Here is a 17,289-nt window from a genome sequence, read left to right on the forward strand (position 1 = left end):
ATTATTTCTTGAAAACACCAATAAATCTTTTAATGAAATGTGGGGAAAAAATGTAAATTCATACTTAGTATTATATTTTTATTCTATAACTAAAAGCTCTTAGATTAGTTCCCTTTACCTCAGCCTAGGAGGTCAAAGGGAAGGGAGGCTGATTAAAAATCAGCAAGTACTAATTTATCTAATGAATGAGACACATTGCGGTTTTTGTGTGTGATTACTCAGAACATCTCAAGATGTGACTAATCACTAAAGAATACAATTTCAAGAATAAAACATGGGATAGTGTGTCACCCAACCCATTTCTTGGTCCCTAGAGAGAATAAGAGGAAAATAAGTTAATTGTAGGTTATTTATAAATAAGACAACGAGTTGTCTGAGAGAATATGAACATTTAAATCTATAAAATGTTATTACAATGTTTAAAATTTATTTAAGATTTCTTTAAACATTCAAGGCTCTTCATCCCACAGATATTATGTACAAAAACTCTTCCCTGAAGAAATTATAAAACATCCTTTCAAATTTTCTACAGGGAACTAAAATTGTTATTTTAAAGAATTGGCCATGCTATGAACCATTATTGGAATTTACCTTTGTAGCTTTTGACCCTTTCTCCTCAGAAATTCTGCTTCGTCCACCGTCCAGACGGCACCCTTTCCTCGATCAACACGGACAAAGCACTTATGGAGACTGAGGTTGTGACGGACAGCGTTCTAAATGGGTAGAACAGATTATAAAGAAAGTTATAACATAGTATGTAATTCAAGAATCTGTTGTAGTCTCTCAATTATAACACAACAGGTAAAACTTAAAACATAATTTATTGAACTGTCACATGACCATAACACAGTCTGCTTCTCTCAGCAGTTCTCATGTGAATTAAAGATGTTGATTAGTTTGAACAGATGGCTGTGGTTATAAAACCCTCTGCTTGTGGGCACTGAGTTAAAAAGTGACAAACACAAAAGACTGTGTGGTGAGGCTTACCTTCCATGTAGCTGTGTTGCCACGGAAGTACAAGAACATGCGTGTGAACCAATGATAGATTTCATTCAAAGTTAACTGTTTCTCTGGAGATTCCATAATCGCCTAAATAACATTATACACAGAGTTTCAGTTAACCTAAATTATATTAGGTTTAATTGTGTCAAATACATTATTTTAATTCTAATATTAACAAAACATGCAGTTTGTCCAAACTTTTATACAACTATATAATGCTTGAGAAAAATTAAAGTAAGAAAAAAACATAATTTGTGAAAAATGGTAAATGGCAGTGCTCACCCACCCATCGTATCATGGAGGCATAGGTTAATGGTGGCCTTATATTTGTATATTTGTAGTACTCAATGCTGGGAATAATTCCTACAAAATAATAGCAATGTTAATTACTTGTGTCTAGTACAGATATACTGTGTTTAACACCTCTGTAAATATTGGATAGAATCACAAATGTTAGTCTAATTAGTCCAAATTACTTCCATAGTTGTAAGATTAGTTTGGTCTAACCTGGAATAAAGTGTGTTGGAGCGATCTGCCAGTATCCTGGAGGGAGCATGTCAGCAGGGAATCGGCTGCCTTGAAAACTGGTCACACTTTCACAGGTTGGTTGGCTTCCTGTAACGCTGGTGGACTGCTTAAGGCTGGGGTTATTCTGAAGTCAAAGAGCATTGAATGTGACAAGCTGGATTACATAATATCTGGGTTGTAGACAAGATAAAATATTGTTATTCAGAAAGTTACTTATTTGTATTCCAGACAGATGGCCATTAAATACAAGTTATTCATCAGCATCAGCATCAGCATATCCATCAAAAAAGTAGATATAGTTCCAAAATATAATATACAATTGATATAAAATATAACTGGGGTGTTCACTCCTTGCCTTCAAGGCTTCCATTATTTTTCAGATGATTTTCTATCAGCTTTACATATAAATCTGCAAAAATATTTCTGATATTTTCACCAGTGTTTAGTCTTTGAACTTGGATGTTATTTCTGCTTTCTGGTATCAAAATAATCCCAACACATTCATTGATGTTGAGGTCTGGGCTGTGAGGGGCCAGTCTTTTTTTTTTTTTTTTGCTTATCTCCTTGTTTAATCCATGTCTAACTTGCAGTTTCTTGACAGCTACACACCCTTTCAGTCACTTAAGCCCTGTTTTAGATTGATTTTACCTGTGGAAATGGGGTAAGGTAATTATTACCTGAGTATCTCAGTAATTTTAGTCTGGTCTGAATAGAAAATTTCAGTCATTTCTGGAGTGTATACTGCAGTGTTAGGAAAAATTCCGGTGGCTTCCTACAGTAAAATGACCGGTAAAAATAACCTAAGGTTATATTAAGCCCATGTAAATTGATGTCTATGAATATTCCATAACTTGGAAAAGTGATGAAATAGTTTTTCGTAGTTATCTGAAGAAAAGTAGTGCTGGAAGACATTAAATAAACTATTCAAGTAAGCGTCTTCCCTCAGGATTACTAAAGGATTACTCAGAGGAGTAAATAACTTAACTAACATTAAAAGGTTTATAACAGAAGCTATAATAATTCTGAGTGAGTGACGTTTTTGGTGAGTCAGTTACAGGGTTTGAGCAAGTGGATAATCTCATATACTCATTCAAAATATCCACTAATCCACTAATGAATGAATTGTATGTAACGGTCACTCTGACCGGAAATAATTCAACACAGCACAGTCACTAAATTTTGTACAGTACAATGTAACAATTTTGTTAACATTTATTTTAGGAGGTTTAAAACAACATTAATTATGTAACACTTACTGCACCACAAGGTTTAATGTCAAACAGATGCTGATACATGGCATGTAGTATTTGTTTCTCCATAATCAACTGCAATACATTCACAAATACACAGGACGCTGTCAAATTTGCTGTCACTTTAAACTGAAAACTTGTAACTCAGCTGTGAATATTTTATGTGCATACCTGGTTCTCCATTTGTTTTACCAAATCTTTCTGCACTCTCCACTGTTCAATGGTTTTTTCTCCAGGTCTATGTTCAGAATACAGATGTCTATTGAATATACAACAAAAAAGAACAATTGTGTATATGTACTCTTCTACCAAGAGAAACAATTACTGGCTCAGGAAAGCAAACCATTTTTTAAAGCATAAGTTACACAATATTTTAAATAAACGTAAATAAATTACAAAAAAATTACTATATTATGTCAAAAAGTATCAGAACTTAGCATTAATTGTTTAATGTCACTTAATGGGCTTACTTCAGGAACTGTGTCTTTTCCTTCAACACTTCTTTGCAACCTGGCCATTTACACACCCCTTTGGCAAACAGCAAACCCTCTAAGAGTACATGTGCAGGACTTCCAAGAGGAGAATGAAAAGGAATACAAAAAAGGACAACAAATAGAAGTGAAAAAACATTTATTTCACTGACCGTGTCTCAAATCTACTGCAGCTCCCCATTAATTTAGAGAGATCCCAGAATCCAAAACTGGCAAACTATCTTTTTTTAAAGAGACAGTCTAGTCACAATGAAACAATTTCTACATCTATTACAAGCACATACCCCGTAGCTGTGCCTCAGAAAGTGTGATTTTCTGATTTAATGACTACCTCCTTCTTATAACATACGTTGAAGACAGGAGGAACTTTGAGAAAGAATACAAAGAGTTCAGGGTATATAGATGAAGGCCTGCGTTTTGAATGTTTTTTTATCTTACTGCTGAAAAAGGCATGTATTTTCCTAGACATCTGAACAGTTCTTCATAATTGTTGGATGTATTAGTGCAATGCAAGAGGGAAGTGTAGCCAGGGAACACCAACTGATAAAAACAATAAAAATATAAAATTGTGGATGCTGTTAAAATAATGAAGTTGTGTGTTGCAGTGCTGCCCTACAGGGTACAATGTTAATAAAACATTGTGGTCATAGTAATACACTATCTATTTAAATCTAGTTTTAGGCCCCATATCAACTTTACTTTTAAATATATTATCATTTTGAAAATATAAGAATCTTTTTGTTAGGCCTTCCTTTTTTTCCTTTAAAGGTTTTCTCACACATTACAACCAGAAGTTAAGAGTCAGTAGGTATTTGTTTACAAACAATATCAAACATTTTCTTGAAAGGTCGGGTGTGCCACACTACACAACACCGCACCCATTTTCTACTGAAGCTGGGAACTTACAGATTAACCTGCATGGAACCTACCAATGTATTCATGACAGTACACAGATAATAATGTACTTGTCAGATTTATAACTGTAACAACATACATGAGTTTGTTAATGCATTCATTATTTATACAATAGAAGTTTAGAGCAGCAAGTAACTGTGTGTAAATGTTGATATGAAGTTATCAGAAGGATAGTTGACTAGAGATCAGAATCTCTCACAACAACTTAACAAGCAGGAAGAGGCTTACACGACATTTATTTTTCTTTAAAACATATAATATTAAAATGACATTAAACAAACCTTGTATTCTGACTCACTCTGTATGGTGCTCAGGTGTGCTTTGCCTGGAACTTGATCCAGAAGCATTGCCTCTGCTTAGAGGGTTGTCATAAGATGATGAGTTGACGGAAAGTTTATTTTCAAATTCAGCCTTACAGATGATACCCATGGGCCAGTCACCCAGACCTGACTGGCTGGACAAAGCTGAGGAATATTATTAGATGTAATGAGGAGATGTTTCTGGTAGACATTTTGTTTAATTACAAAATATCATGACAATAATATTAGCTTCCAGCGTTGAGATTTCATTTAATTGACGTATTTAAGAGTGGTTAATGTAGACAGTACCCTGTGGTAGAGTCTGGTTTCCCTTGCGTAAAACTGAAGGCCTCATCAGACTAAGCTGCTTGTTGGATTTATCACTGGGATTCTGGACAAAAACATCAAGAAACTTCAGGTTAAGTGATGTTTAAGAAGCATCTCCTCTTTTTTTCTCCTCTCTCTCCCCTCCTTTCCTCTTCTTTTCCCAGAGAATACCCTAGGAAGCAACTTGGGTAGTAGGAAGGGATCAGTATATTACTGAAGAATAAAATGACATCATTTAATTTGGCTACATTGTTTTTGTTTCTCATTTGTTTGTCATCAGTATTTCATATTTTTTTTTATCTGCAATAAAAAAAAATTTAAAGTAAGAAACTGCAGGTTATTGGGACACTACATATTTTTCTCAGAGTGCTTTCTGTTGTTACTGTTAAAAAAAAACTGACTCCAGATGAATGATGCCAACGTTTCCTGAATTCACACTCATTACCTTAGTGATGATGCACTGAGCTGAGGTCAAAGCTGAGCTGTTCCCTTCAGACTTGAGGCCTGATCTAGGATTTCCAGGGGACTCGTCTTCCTTGAACTGAAGGTGCTGCTGCACACTGCTGCCTTCTCGTACCCCGCTCATTCCAGCAACGTTATGAAACATAGCTGGATTCTAAGAACATCAAACAGCTACAATATTAGATTATTTTTATAGTAAAAGACCAACAGATGGTCTGTTATCTTAAATATATCATAAACATATCAAATATGTTTGGTTTCTACAATTTTTTAAATAGTTGTTTACCTAATAAATAATGGAAGCTTATAGCCCACTAATTTCTTGAAGCTAACCATGCTCTCATAATGAAAATGTCTGAGAGCAACCTTGAGAAATTTAGGGCTGGAAATGTGGGTGGGTTCTAAACCAAGTTTCGAAAACAATCCAACACCTTCTGAAGGCAGAGCATGAAGTTGGGGGCGATTTCTTGTCAGAGGAACAACAAATATGTTGTTAGCGCAAGTATGTAGCATGTAAGTTAGCATGGCTAAAAATTCCAGTCAAAAGCTCCAGCCAAAGCCTGTTGTTGTTACAGTGGTTAAAGATGTTAAGCTTATGCTTAACAAATAAATTCTGAGGTAAGTGTGATGACTTATACTTCTAAACTTATGGCTCTAGCAACATTGTCCATTTTGACTAGTGGACGTCACATCAATTTAGTACTATTTTTAAAAAATGTACTTGCAAATTAATAACAACATAAAAAAAAACTACACAAATGGCATTTATTTTATTTTGGAACAAATCCTTTCAAACATGAAACTTATTTACTATTTCTCTCTCCACAGTTTCTGCCATGGCTAGTTCACTACACAGAGATGTTTACTTTTTTGTATGTTTTACATTACTGGATTAGACGTGAGCTTTTGTTGGTAGAAGAGTTAGTGACATGAATGGGTGGAAGTTCTACTTCAGCACAGCCTAAACATAAATCAAACCCACACAAGCAACTTCTAGGGGTCTTACTTGTGTTATGCCAACCGCTCATGCTAAACTTTCTCCAGAAATAACAGAGAAAATGTGCACATATCCGTGGGTTCTCTGCTCTTGTGGTATTTCACAGGTGTGCTCTGAGTCGATAAGGAGGGAAGTAACTTGGGGACCACAGAAAACCTTGCAGATGGATGTTGTACATATGCAGCACTTGCACAGGGCCCCCGCGGTCGAGGAAAAGATCAGAGACTATGTTTCCTTAAATCAGCACTCTTTGTTACTACATTTGTCATCTGAATTTGGTGTCATATCAGGAAAAACATATATAGAATCCAGGAATGTTATAGAGACACAAATATGAACATAAAGATCAGTAACTTTAGAGATGTCAAATAGCAAATGGAATGTTTATGGAATTACTGTAAGTAATTAAAAAAAATGTGCACTTCTATGTCTATAACAAAATGCACAGTTTGTAAATGGGAACAGTCTTTTTGTACAGACAAATTTGAGTAAATGCTTATATTATTATCTGACAGCCCTTGAAACACAATATATTTTTGTAATAACTGTAAGTTAACAGAAAAAGCATATTTTGTTATACAATATAACAATGTCTTCTGGACCTAGTTAATGCTTCTTGGTGCAATGAACGTATGGATTTGTTGGATTTGTTTACTGCCTGCGCACTTTCTTTATTTCAACAAATATTTTCTTTATTAAAGCAAAGATATGGAAAAGGTTAACATAAAACACTGATGTTTTATTGAATTCATTTGTTAATATTAATGTTTTTATGAACACTTAGTGCTTATGTAATTTTCTCATCTGCCCCATAACTTTTTGCAGAGTTCTGTCCACATATGTGACTTTACTATAAATACATGCAACATGCCTAAGGTTAACTCATAAATACTGACACCCTCTAACTCTAAAAAGAACTTAAATAAGCTGTCACCTTTGGCTTGTAGCTCTGTGTTGCCACTGTGGTTTTTGTACACGTTTAGACATATAAGACATGAACAAAGTTTTTGTCTTCCTTGTCTAACAGGTAACAGGTGACATTTAGAAACATTTAACCACATCAACAATGATAAATGTCACTATTTTTTTTTACCTTAGGGGTTTTTCTCAGTTTGCCAAAATCAGAGGAGAAGGTTTATGTTTTGTGGGTGTCTAAGAGGTGAACAAGTGCATTGAAAGAAACATTTGAAAAAATATATTCTTGCTATAAACGCTGCATAATATAAGGAAATTATTAAGTTTATCAGTGTTCCTTATTATGAACTTATATGATTACTTTATTTTTTAATTAATCAGTTGGTGTTTAATAATACTTTAATTACATTTTTTATTGAATGATTCACCCTTACATTAATGAGTTTAATATTTATTAAGAAGATGCAGTGTTCTGATAGCCTGCTTTAACCATAAGAATGTGGAATCCAGATATTTATATTTTTTTTTAACTAGAACAGTTAATAAAGAGTTAATGTTATTACACTTGTGTTGCAAACTGGCATGAGAACAACACAGTTGTGTATTCAAATATTTGTATGATATTGCTAATAAAGGTCTATTTCAAATGGTCCCCACAAGATTTCTTTTAAGAGGTGTTCGGTTTTTCAGGTTGCAGTCAAGTAATACATACCTTTGAAATCAAGTAAAGGAATCTCAAACATAGGATACTATTCAGGTCATTAACATAAAATTTTGGCATCCACATCACAGATTGTCAGTTGTTGGCAAGATCTAAACACTTCTAAATATTTCTGTATCACACTATAAAAAGTAGTTTATATCTTAAAGAAAGCCATAAAATGGCCTCTAAGTGAAGTTATGGCTCTGAATGACGTTGTGCCCAAAACATTCTTTAGTAAGTCACAAAATCACAAACTAACACAAATGCTCTTTTTTAGAAATTTGTCAGGAAGGGTCATGAGACTGGACATAGTTTCTCTCACTCTGCAAGTCTGCTTCACCTTGGCCAGGGAGATTTCAAGACTCTCACCAATACAAAAAGGCTGAAAAAAGTAATTCCTAGTTAAGGGGAATGCTAATGCCAGTGTGGTGATCTGAGTTAAAGTAGAACGTGACATTCAGCAAGACGATGATACAAATAAAAACAGCACTCAGGGAAAGAATGTAAACAACCACTTAAGAAACTATTTGCCACTGAGAAACTACAGCAATCGAAACAAACTGCTTTCATGTTGAAGAATCCATAAACACAGATTTATCCTGCCCAAGGTTTCACAAGACTGTGGTATATCACCATTTGATTTGCAGCCTATACTGAATGTGTCATATTCAGTTACAGTGCAAATATGAGTCTGCTCAAATATATGTTCTGATTGTAAAAATAAAGACTTTTGTACATTTTACTGTCCAGTTGTTGAATTTTATCCAAGCTGAATCCAACTGAATTGGATTAACACCTATACACAAACACCTGCACTCTCTCATATATGTATTTTGTTTTATTTATATTTATGAGCTCAGTTTACTCTCTTAAGAATAAAGGGGCTACAAAAGTTTCTTTGAATGCCATAAATGATCCACTTTTGGTTCCAAAACAAACCGTTTTTGCAAATAGGTAAAAGGGTGAAGAACCAAGATTGAGTGATGGATTTAAACCTTTAAAAGGCTTCTCATAGATCTCTTAAACAAACATGGTTCTTTACAGAACCAAAAAATTTTCTTTTATGGCATCACTATAGCACTTTTATTTTTAAAAGTGTACGTAACTACATGTCTGAAATCTATGCAGTAAATACTATGTATATGTAATTTATGTGCCCTCTTCAATTTCAGCACTTAAAACTCGAGTCATCAATATGAGATTTTGTGTTTTGAGGATACGAGTCATTCACCAAGGTGAAATGTATGCATTTCTCAGTCTGAATATGGCTTTCTCTCAGTTCATTCATTATGTTACTGTTGAAAGGGTATGAATTATTCCTCAAAATGTGTATTCATAAATCCAAGAATAGATAATAATAATAGATGAATAATAATCTATTATCATAGATTATAATAGATTAACTCATGTATGGTCCACTATTCTACTGGCCTGAAACCAAAGGCTGGCTAATGGCACTGTATGTTGGGCTGTACTATGTATGTATGTATGTAGGTAGGTATCTATCTATATAAAGGACTGAATTTACAGAATCCAAAAGTCTTTGTGAAAGGCACAGCAAACGGAGATGTTTATCACTCTTGAATGTTGATCAGAAAAAAATTACCCACATGAAGCATAAAGTGGCAGTCAGTTTAGATACTCTTCTATTCTTAGCCACTCTTCTATTCTACTCTTCCATCTACACTGGCATAAATGCAGTCACAGTAACCCCAATAATTGAATTATGTCAGATGACTGTCTGCTTTTATAATACATCATGCATCTTAGTACTTCGGGCAAAGCCTCACTACTCTTGCCAGCGATACAGCTTGCTGCTTTCTCATTATGAATAATGGCCAAAAGTTAAATTACATCTATGACTATACACCAGACAACTCAGGAAAAATGGATACTATTACAATATTACTGATATAGGACAGAAAGTATCAGATGATGACCTAATCTGCTACAATAAATAGATGCTTTTTATTTCTAGCTATGGGTTAGATTTGACTCAGTGCTCCCACTCAAGTGTCTATTACAGCCTTTATTTTCCAAACACGCTTTCAGTAAGTAACCTGAGCGGATATAGCAGAGCAAAATCTATGCGTAGAGATCTCTTTGCACTCTTACGTTTTCAGTCATCTGAAGAGAGCAGAAAGACCCAGGCTGGATTTATTGTGCATCTGTTACAGTAAGCATATAAATGAGTATCTTTTTGTTTGTTTTAGCCAATAAATTAAAACAGGTATTTTTCTTTTGTTAGGTTTCTTGTTGCACAAGCAGCAGTTTATGCTATTGTCTCTTATCATGGTAAATATATGCATCAGACTGACCAGAGTAAGTCTGGTTATGATCATCTAGTACATATTATCATGATATACAGTACGTTTGTGTTAGCACTTAAGCAGCAGGTTTGGGCTCTTCTTGCATTAACTGAAATGCATCTTTAATTCATTTACTCTTTCAGTCATAACATGTATTACATAACATATCAATAATTCCAGTAGGTATTAAGAGTTAATAATGTACATTTCTTTATAAATTAATGTTTATTTTTTATCATTGATTGTGATATGCATAATAATATACTGTGCTGCCCCGTAGGATCTATTCAAAATTGATTTTGCAATAAAGTATTAGTTCAAGCAAACTGCCTGAGGCTGAGTTCTATTTGAAAAGCAGTGGAGTGCAAGTGTCCAGAATTATGTCCAGTGTCCAGAATATTCATCAGCTCTTCTTGATTAGCAAGAAACCATAAAACATTATTTGTTGTTCCACAGTAATGTTTCAATGTTCAGTACAGTTCAGTTCAGACAGTACATCCTTAAAATAAATCAACAACTTCTATATGACAATATTTGTTCAAATTCTTTGTTTTTTTCAAACAGATTCATCCACAGAAGAAAATTAACTTCTCTTTGTGTAAAACTGTTTCAGGTCACATGGCACACATTTTCAGAATTCGGAACCTACCTTTTGCTCTGTCAAATTAGCGACCTTCCAACGCAGAGGAAAACAAAGATCATGACCCGCAGTTTGCATCTTACATGCACAGTGATGGAAATAATGTTATATCGGTGAGCACTGTAAAAAGTATGTCACTGTTTACCTCCCAGTCCTCTTTGTCTGTGTCCCACTCTTTCTTTTTCCCACTCAGTTTCTCAGTCTCGCTGTGGTTTTAAGTCTCTCTGTAATGGAGGAAAACCATATGCTGAGTTCTCCAGCAAGTATGTGGAGAAAAGTTGCAAGATTCTAAGACATGGCCTCATTTTGTAAGTGTAATTGAGGAAACAGCAGTATGGCAAGTTAAACATTTTCATTTACAGTGTATACCATGTGATATACTTTGACATATACATGATATACATGATTGCATGACTCTGTAGCCTAGATGCATTTTCTACAAATTATCTGCAATGTCTCAAAAAAAAAAAAAAAGCATGAAGCGTATTTTTAAAATTTTAAATGTCATTTAAAAATTATGAGTATTTTACCTTGTTACATCTTTAAAACAACTCTCTACAAAAAGTCTCTATTCATATTTACCTGCTGTATCTCTATAACTCTAGGTTAAGTATTCAATTAAAGATTTCTTCCTGAAAATCCACTGCTAATAATGCTATTTAATCCTGTTAATTAAGTCTTTCAATTGCAATATGAACTCATACGCTGGCTGTTGAACTAAAAGGGGTTAATTTTTTGTTCTCCTCCCTGTGAGCACCCCTCAGGATCACTCCAAAGCAAGAGTAAGCATATTATTCACATATTTAACAATATTGCTGATTTGTTATATAATATTTGTGAATCCTCAAAATGTGTTTTTACCTGATGAAAATGCCTCTACATTAAATGGTTTAATTAATAGGTATATGGTTCAAAAGCTATACAGAACACAATCACTAATGGAAGACTTACCTTGGTCTGCTAATAAACATGTGGCTGTGCAAGTACTGGTCGAATGGTTTGTGGAGTATGTATTTTTGGTTAGGTCAATCCTCTTTATAAGTTTCACTGTGACATTTCAAGAGGAAATTGGAACAGTTTCCCCTTAAGCATCAGTTTGTGTGTGTGTGTGTGTGTGTGTGTGTGTGTGTGTGTGTGTGTGTGTGTGTGTGTTTGAACTTCAGTGAATTTCACAGAAAATGCATCCTGTACATTTTCTTTAAAACATCCCACATCCTTTTAAAGTTTTTTTTAATGTTTCTTTCATCAATTTGAAAATAGCAGAAATAATACCCATTTAATACTTACAAAATCATATGTGCTCTATGCACTGGCTCCAGTGAATTTTCACTGTTATTGAAGGGTATGTTAATTCAAGCCATCAAGGTTTGACTGAAAGAACATTATGTATTTCATGAACATGGGATATTATAAAGCTAGAGACTTTGCTTAATTACTCAATGACCTCATGTATTTGAGTCCATTTAATGCAGGTAAGGAAGCTGTAAGCCCCCTTCATGGCCAAAAGTGGGGATGGCCATTTCGGAACATTCCGGAAAACAAGAATACACCGAAAATTACCTTTTGCGTGTGTGGAAAGTCCATTTACGGGGTACATGACGTACTTTTATGGGCGGTACATTAATGGGGGCGAATAAGCCCATGTTCATGTACATTGCATGTTAGATTGATTCTGAATGCAGGAAAAAACAGGTTCATCCTGTTGTTGGTCTTTATGTGCAGGTGAACAAACTGTTCTGAAGGGTTTGTTTTTAATAATAAAGTCACGCATATGGACATGCTTAAGTTTTCTGCAATGATGATCATAATGATTTAATTGTAGCAAAATATTGCATGGAAACATTCATATTCAGATCACAAACATTCAAGCAAAAAAAAAAAGTGAAACTTTTGATTGGACAGGGCTTCTTTAAACATACTGTATTGGATATGAAATTCATAATAAAATAAATAATATTGTAAAATAAAAAATGACTGCTGCATTCTCAGGACCCACTAACTAAAGTGCATATAGTGATTTATACAGATCTACATTTAGTTAGCCCAGGTGCATGTGCTGTATAAAGGTTTGTGATTCATTAAGAACTTTAGTGTTAGTCAGCAAAAGAACTTCAGTAACATATGATATATGAGCTATACCATTTGATAAAGGACCTTCAGTATCACCGGAAAGAAGAGCTTCAGCAACTTTTAATTAAAGAATAATGACAAAGGAGAATAAGCAAAACGTTCATAGAAATAAATATGCATTATCAGATATTATTAGAAATATTAACAAGACTTATTTTCAGTTTGGTGGAAAATTAAAATTTACAAATACTTTACTACTCGTGAATGGAGCTGTATATGATGTTGACATTTTTGACAGACTTTTTTTCACTACAAAAGTCCCCACTGCCCAAATTTTTACCAATATAATAGTTAACGCTTTGTTAACAAAATGTATCTGAAGGGTTAAGATTTTATCCACACCATCTTCTGTTCTTTACACTGTGTGAATATTGTATGATGAATAAACCAGCAGAAACACTTAATGACCATTTGCAATAAAATCTCATTACATTAAGCTGTAAGTGATAAAATAAATGTAATGGACATTTTTGCCTCATCCTGTAATGTTTTGAAGATGATGATTTATGGGCAGCAATGATACACACCTGTTCATAAATACTTTATTTCCAAGACTCAGCTTCAGTATATGAGTGTAAATAAGAGTTTGAACATTTTCCTTTGAAACCTAGAGTTATATAAAAAAAAGCACATTCACAGGCATTTTAAGATACATGTAAACATGTATGTGCCTCCAGTTGTACAAAATAATTTAAGGCAACCTAAACATAATTAAAAACTTCATTACTGCAGGACACATTCACTGTCAAAGGACAATTTTGTGCAGGTCTGGTAATGTACTTAACAGCTAATGTATTTAAAAGCTTATCCCTAATGTGAACCCAAGTCCAAAATGGAGCTGGATTCAAGAGGTTTAACTTTTAAGGCTTTTTATTTGGTTATCAATGGCAAAACTTCTTATTTGTTAACTGCTAAATATGTGTCACCAACTAATTTCAAACTGATATATAAATATTAGGAATGAGGTATCAGTGTCTGACCCTGCCCATAGCCAAAGGAACATTTACAAGGAATAATGAGTTAATTTACCTTTAGGACTACAAACCTAAATAATGGTACTAATTTATTTATGTATTTATTAAAAGATGCTCCTTGCAAACTTTTAAAGACTGGCAAGAAGGTGAATGGCCATTGATCATGGTCTGACCTCATTAATAAGGTATCTGGAAAGTGATAATCATATTTGATCCCACCGAGCCCCTAGATGTAACAGCAGTTGACATTATTTATACCTCATCCTGAGATACAGTGAATGAACTTCAGGTCTCTGTAACACAACTTACTTTGTAGTATAAATATTACCCACTGTGTGTACACACATGTGAACTGGGTGTTAGGAAAAGCCCATTTCCAGAAAAGAAGGGATTATTGTAAAATGTAAAAGAAAAACAAGAATGCTCTTTGTTAATTCACTTGATATGTTTTATAATGGACACATATGCAAATAAATTATTTTTAATGTTTTTACTGAACAGCTTGATTGTATTTTGCAAATATTGACATTAACATTATTTAATTTGATGTCTGCCACACATTCCCCCAAAAAATTGACAGGCTATTTTGTTGCATCACATGTCATTTTTATTACACTTTAATACTTTGGGAACTGAGAAGAAATCATTCAACTTTTGCAAGTGCTCAACTTCAGCTCCTCAACCATGAATGGTTACTGTTGTCTGGTAGTCCTTTTTCATGATGTGGCATAAGAAACAGACAGGCAACTAAAGCCCACTTACTCTGTCTACAAAGCTGCAATGTTGTAATACCTGCAGAATGAGGCTTGGCACAGTCTTGCTGAAATAACCATGGACTTCCTAGGAAAAAATCATCACTTTGATGCCAGCTATGTGTCTCTAAAATCTTAATATTCACCATCACATCAAAGTTTTTAACACACATATTCAAATCACTCTCTGTGATCAATTCACACCACTGATGTCCCCCCATATCATAACAGATAGATCTTTCACTGATACAAATCTGGATTAACCCATTGTTTTAGCTTTGAGAACTCAATGTTTATATGTCATTGGCAGACCGTATTAAGTGATAATGAACTTCCAAAGTACTCGTGTATGTGCCCATGTGGCTATAATCAATGAGGGCTTGAAGATCATGATTATCGAACAGTAGTTCTGACCTTGCCTTATACAATCTGGTATTACCCTGGATTTCCTGGATCTTTCAATAATAATGTATAGTAATCAGTGATTCTCTCATAATGTTTGACATAAAGTGGTGGGCCCCAACAATCTTTGCTTGTAAAGACTGTGCTTTTGGTGGATCCTACATTATTACAATACAATATTCACTTGTTTATTATGGAAAATTTGAATTGTTTATTTTGTATATTCCATTCACCTTTCACTATCATTCTGCATGTAATCTAATTTTGGAGTGTGTCGCAGGCATCTATTTATTTAATTTTTTCAAAATACTATCAAGTTTTGGAAAATATTGGAACTCTGTTCTTTTTATCTTTGTCAGTTAAATAAAGACTCAAAATAATAAACAAATGGCATTGTTGTTTTTATTACATTTAAAAATCCCATAGTTTTATGACACAGTGTTTTTTTAACATGACCGAAACTAATGAGGAAACCCAAAAAAAAAACAAAACAAAAAAAAAAAAATTACATGTCATTTGTAGTTTCACCTGGTTTCTGAACAGATGCCTGGAAACTTAATGTGAAACCTAGGGCTGTGTCATCCATGTTTGGTCTGGGAAAAAGGCATGGCTCTAGCATCAAAAACCTATTGAAAGTTGTAAAGGAACATATTAAATAGCTGAGAACAAAATCAAATTTAATCACAAGTAGCAAGAGAAAAAAAAAAAAAAAAAAAAAAAAAAAAAAAAAAATATATATATATATATATATATATATATATATATATATATATATATATATATATATATATATATATATATATATACATATATATAATCACATGTACGTGGGTTTTATTATCCATTCATTTATTTTCTATAACTGCTTATCCAGTTCAGGGTCGCAGTGAGGTGGGTCGGGAACATACCAAGATTCACTGGGCCAAAGGCAGAATGACACCCTTGAGGGACCACCAGTCCTTCTCAGAGCGACACACACTCACATTCACTCACACACCCATACCTATGGACATTTCTGAGTCACCAGTCCACCTACCAACGTGTGTTTTTAGACTGTGGGAGGAAACCCGAGCAACCAGAGGAAACCCACGCGGACACAGAGAGAACATACCAAACTCCCACAGACAGTCAACCAGAGCGGGGCTCAAACCCACAACCCCAGGACCCCGGAGCTGTGTGAAAGCGACACTGTGCCACAGTGCCGCCACATTTTATTATGTGTCCATATTTTACAAGTAGACTTCAATATTAGTTCATCATTATAATGTGAATACTTCCCTTATGGTCACCCCTTTGTAATCGATTTAACTCCCAGAACAGATGCAATTTACAAGGAAAAAATATTCCCTATTGACTTAAAAGTGGCTTAGATGTATTTGCCTTCATTCAGAAAAAGATTACTTTAATGTTAAATATTCGGTCTATCATCCTCCTGCTCTTGTGAATTGTTTTGTATTATATTTCCTTCGGTGTAACTCATACATAGATCTAAGGAGTGTACTCTGTCAGGGTTAGGCAGGGTTTTGTTAACACCCTGTTAACTGAATAACACACAGAAGGTTAGCATTCTGTTTAGCTCAAAATTTCATGAGACGGATGGAGAAGAACTAGAGGAAAAGTGAATGTGAGTAAGAGGAAACACTGAAGTTTAGAGATAAGATGGCTGGAAAAAAAAATTGTATGAATGTAGACTAAAATGTTTAAAAAAAAAAAGGGTTTTCTTTTTAAATAAGTGACATGTCTGAACCTCAATGGATCTGTTGGTTTATTTTCATTTAATGTTAATATTAATTGTAACAACTTCTCATTCAGTTTTCAATTTTTCTGCTCCTGATTCTAGCTAATACTACTACTACTACTACTACTACTAATAATAATATTAATAATAATAATAAAAATCTGGCTCATATACCAGTTCCAGCTCCAGCATTCTCATAATTTACTCAAAAAAGCATGCTGTTAATATTACAACAGAATAACAAAAATATAATAATAAATAAATAATAATAATAATAATAATATAACATGTATTATGATAATATAATTACTTTATTCAGACATATAATAAATTGGTTAATTATTTATCAAACTAATTTCTTGTAAAAATGATCAGGACTTCTTTTGTTGTTTTGTTGTTAAATGGCCGAGGGGGCGTGGTCAGTCAGCGTGGAGCGGACCATCTCTCTCTCTGGG

The 17,289-nt window shown here is 34.0% G+C and overlaps 1 protein-coding gene and 1 long non-coding RNA gene across 3 annotated transcripts; one reads left to right on the plus strand and one right to left on the minus strand.

The window, feature by feature from the left end:
* Positions 1 to 46: 46 nt before the first annotated feature.
* Positions 47 to 11,862, minus strand: foxp3a (forkhead box P3a). Of its 2 annotated transcripts, XM_066644277.1 has the most exons (13): positions 11,790 to 11,862; positions 10,984 to 11,062; positions 5,258 to 5,428; positions 4,795 to 4,876; positions 4,485 to 4,650; positions 3,251 to 3,349; positions 2,952 to 3,039; positions 2,787 to 2,855; positions 1,510 to 1,654; positions 1,289 to 1,365; positions 988 to 1,089; positions 592 to 713; positions 47 to 310 (listed from the first exon to the last, which is right to left on the minus strand). In XM_066644277.1, the coding sequence occupies exons 3-13, from the start codon at positions 5,417 to 5,419 to the stop codon at positions 262 to 264; spliced, it is 1,161 nt and encodes a 386-aa protein (XP_066500374.1). In that variant the 5' UTR covers positions 5,420 to 5,428; positions 10,984 to 11,062; positions 11,790 to 11,862; the 3' UTR covers positions 47 to 261. The 2 variants fall into 2 exon arrangements, with proteins under 2 accessions (XP_066500374.1, XP_066500375.1); XM_066644278.1 differs by lacking the exons at positions 10,984 to 11,062; positions 11,790 to 11,862 and adding an exon at positions 5,561 to 5,603.
* Positions 5,760 to 6,588, plus strand: LOC136666205 (uncharacterized). The gene is made up of 2 exons (XR_010795343.1): positions 5,760 to 5,892; positions 6,378 to 6,588. It is a non-coding gene; the product is annotated as an uncharacterized lncRNA (long non-coding RNA).
* Positions 11,863 to 17,289: the final 5,427 nt, after the last annotated feature.

Source organism: Hoplias malabaricus, chromosome 14 (assembly GCF_029633855.1).
Source record: "Hoplias malabaricus isolate fHopMal1 chromosome 14, fHopMal1.hap1, whole genome shotgun sequence".
NCBI lineage: Eukaryota > Metazoa > Chordata > Actinopteri > Characiformes > Erythrinidae > Hoplias > Hoplias malabaricus.

Excerpts from the sequence above, each read along its gene's own strand:
- foxp3a (XM_066644277.1), bottom strand. The coding sequence starts at position 5,419 with ATGTTTCATAACGTTGCTGGAATGAGCGGGGTACGAGAAGGCAGCAGT. Across the intron at positions 4,877-5,257 it reads CTCAGTGCATCATCACTAAG|AATCCCAGTGATAAATCCAA; the intron begins GTAATGAGTGTG and ends GTTTTTGTCCAG. Across the intron at positions 1,090-1,288 it reads ATGCCTCCATGATACGATGG|GCGATTATGGAATCTCCAGA; the intron begins GTGGGTGAGCAC and ends AATGTTATTTAG.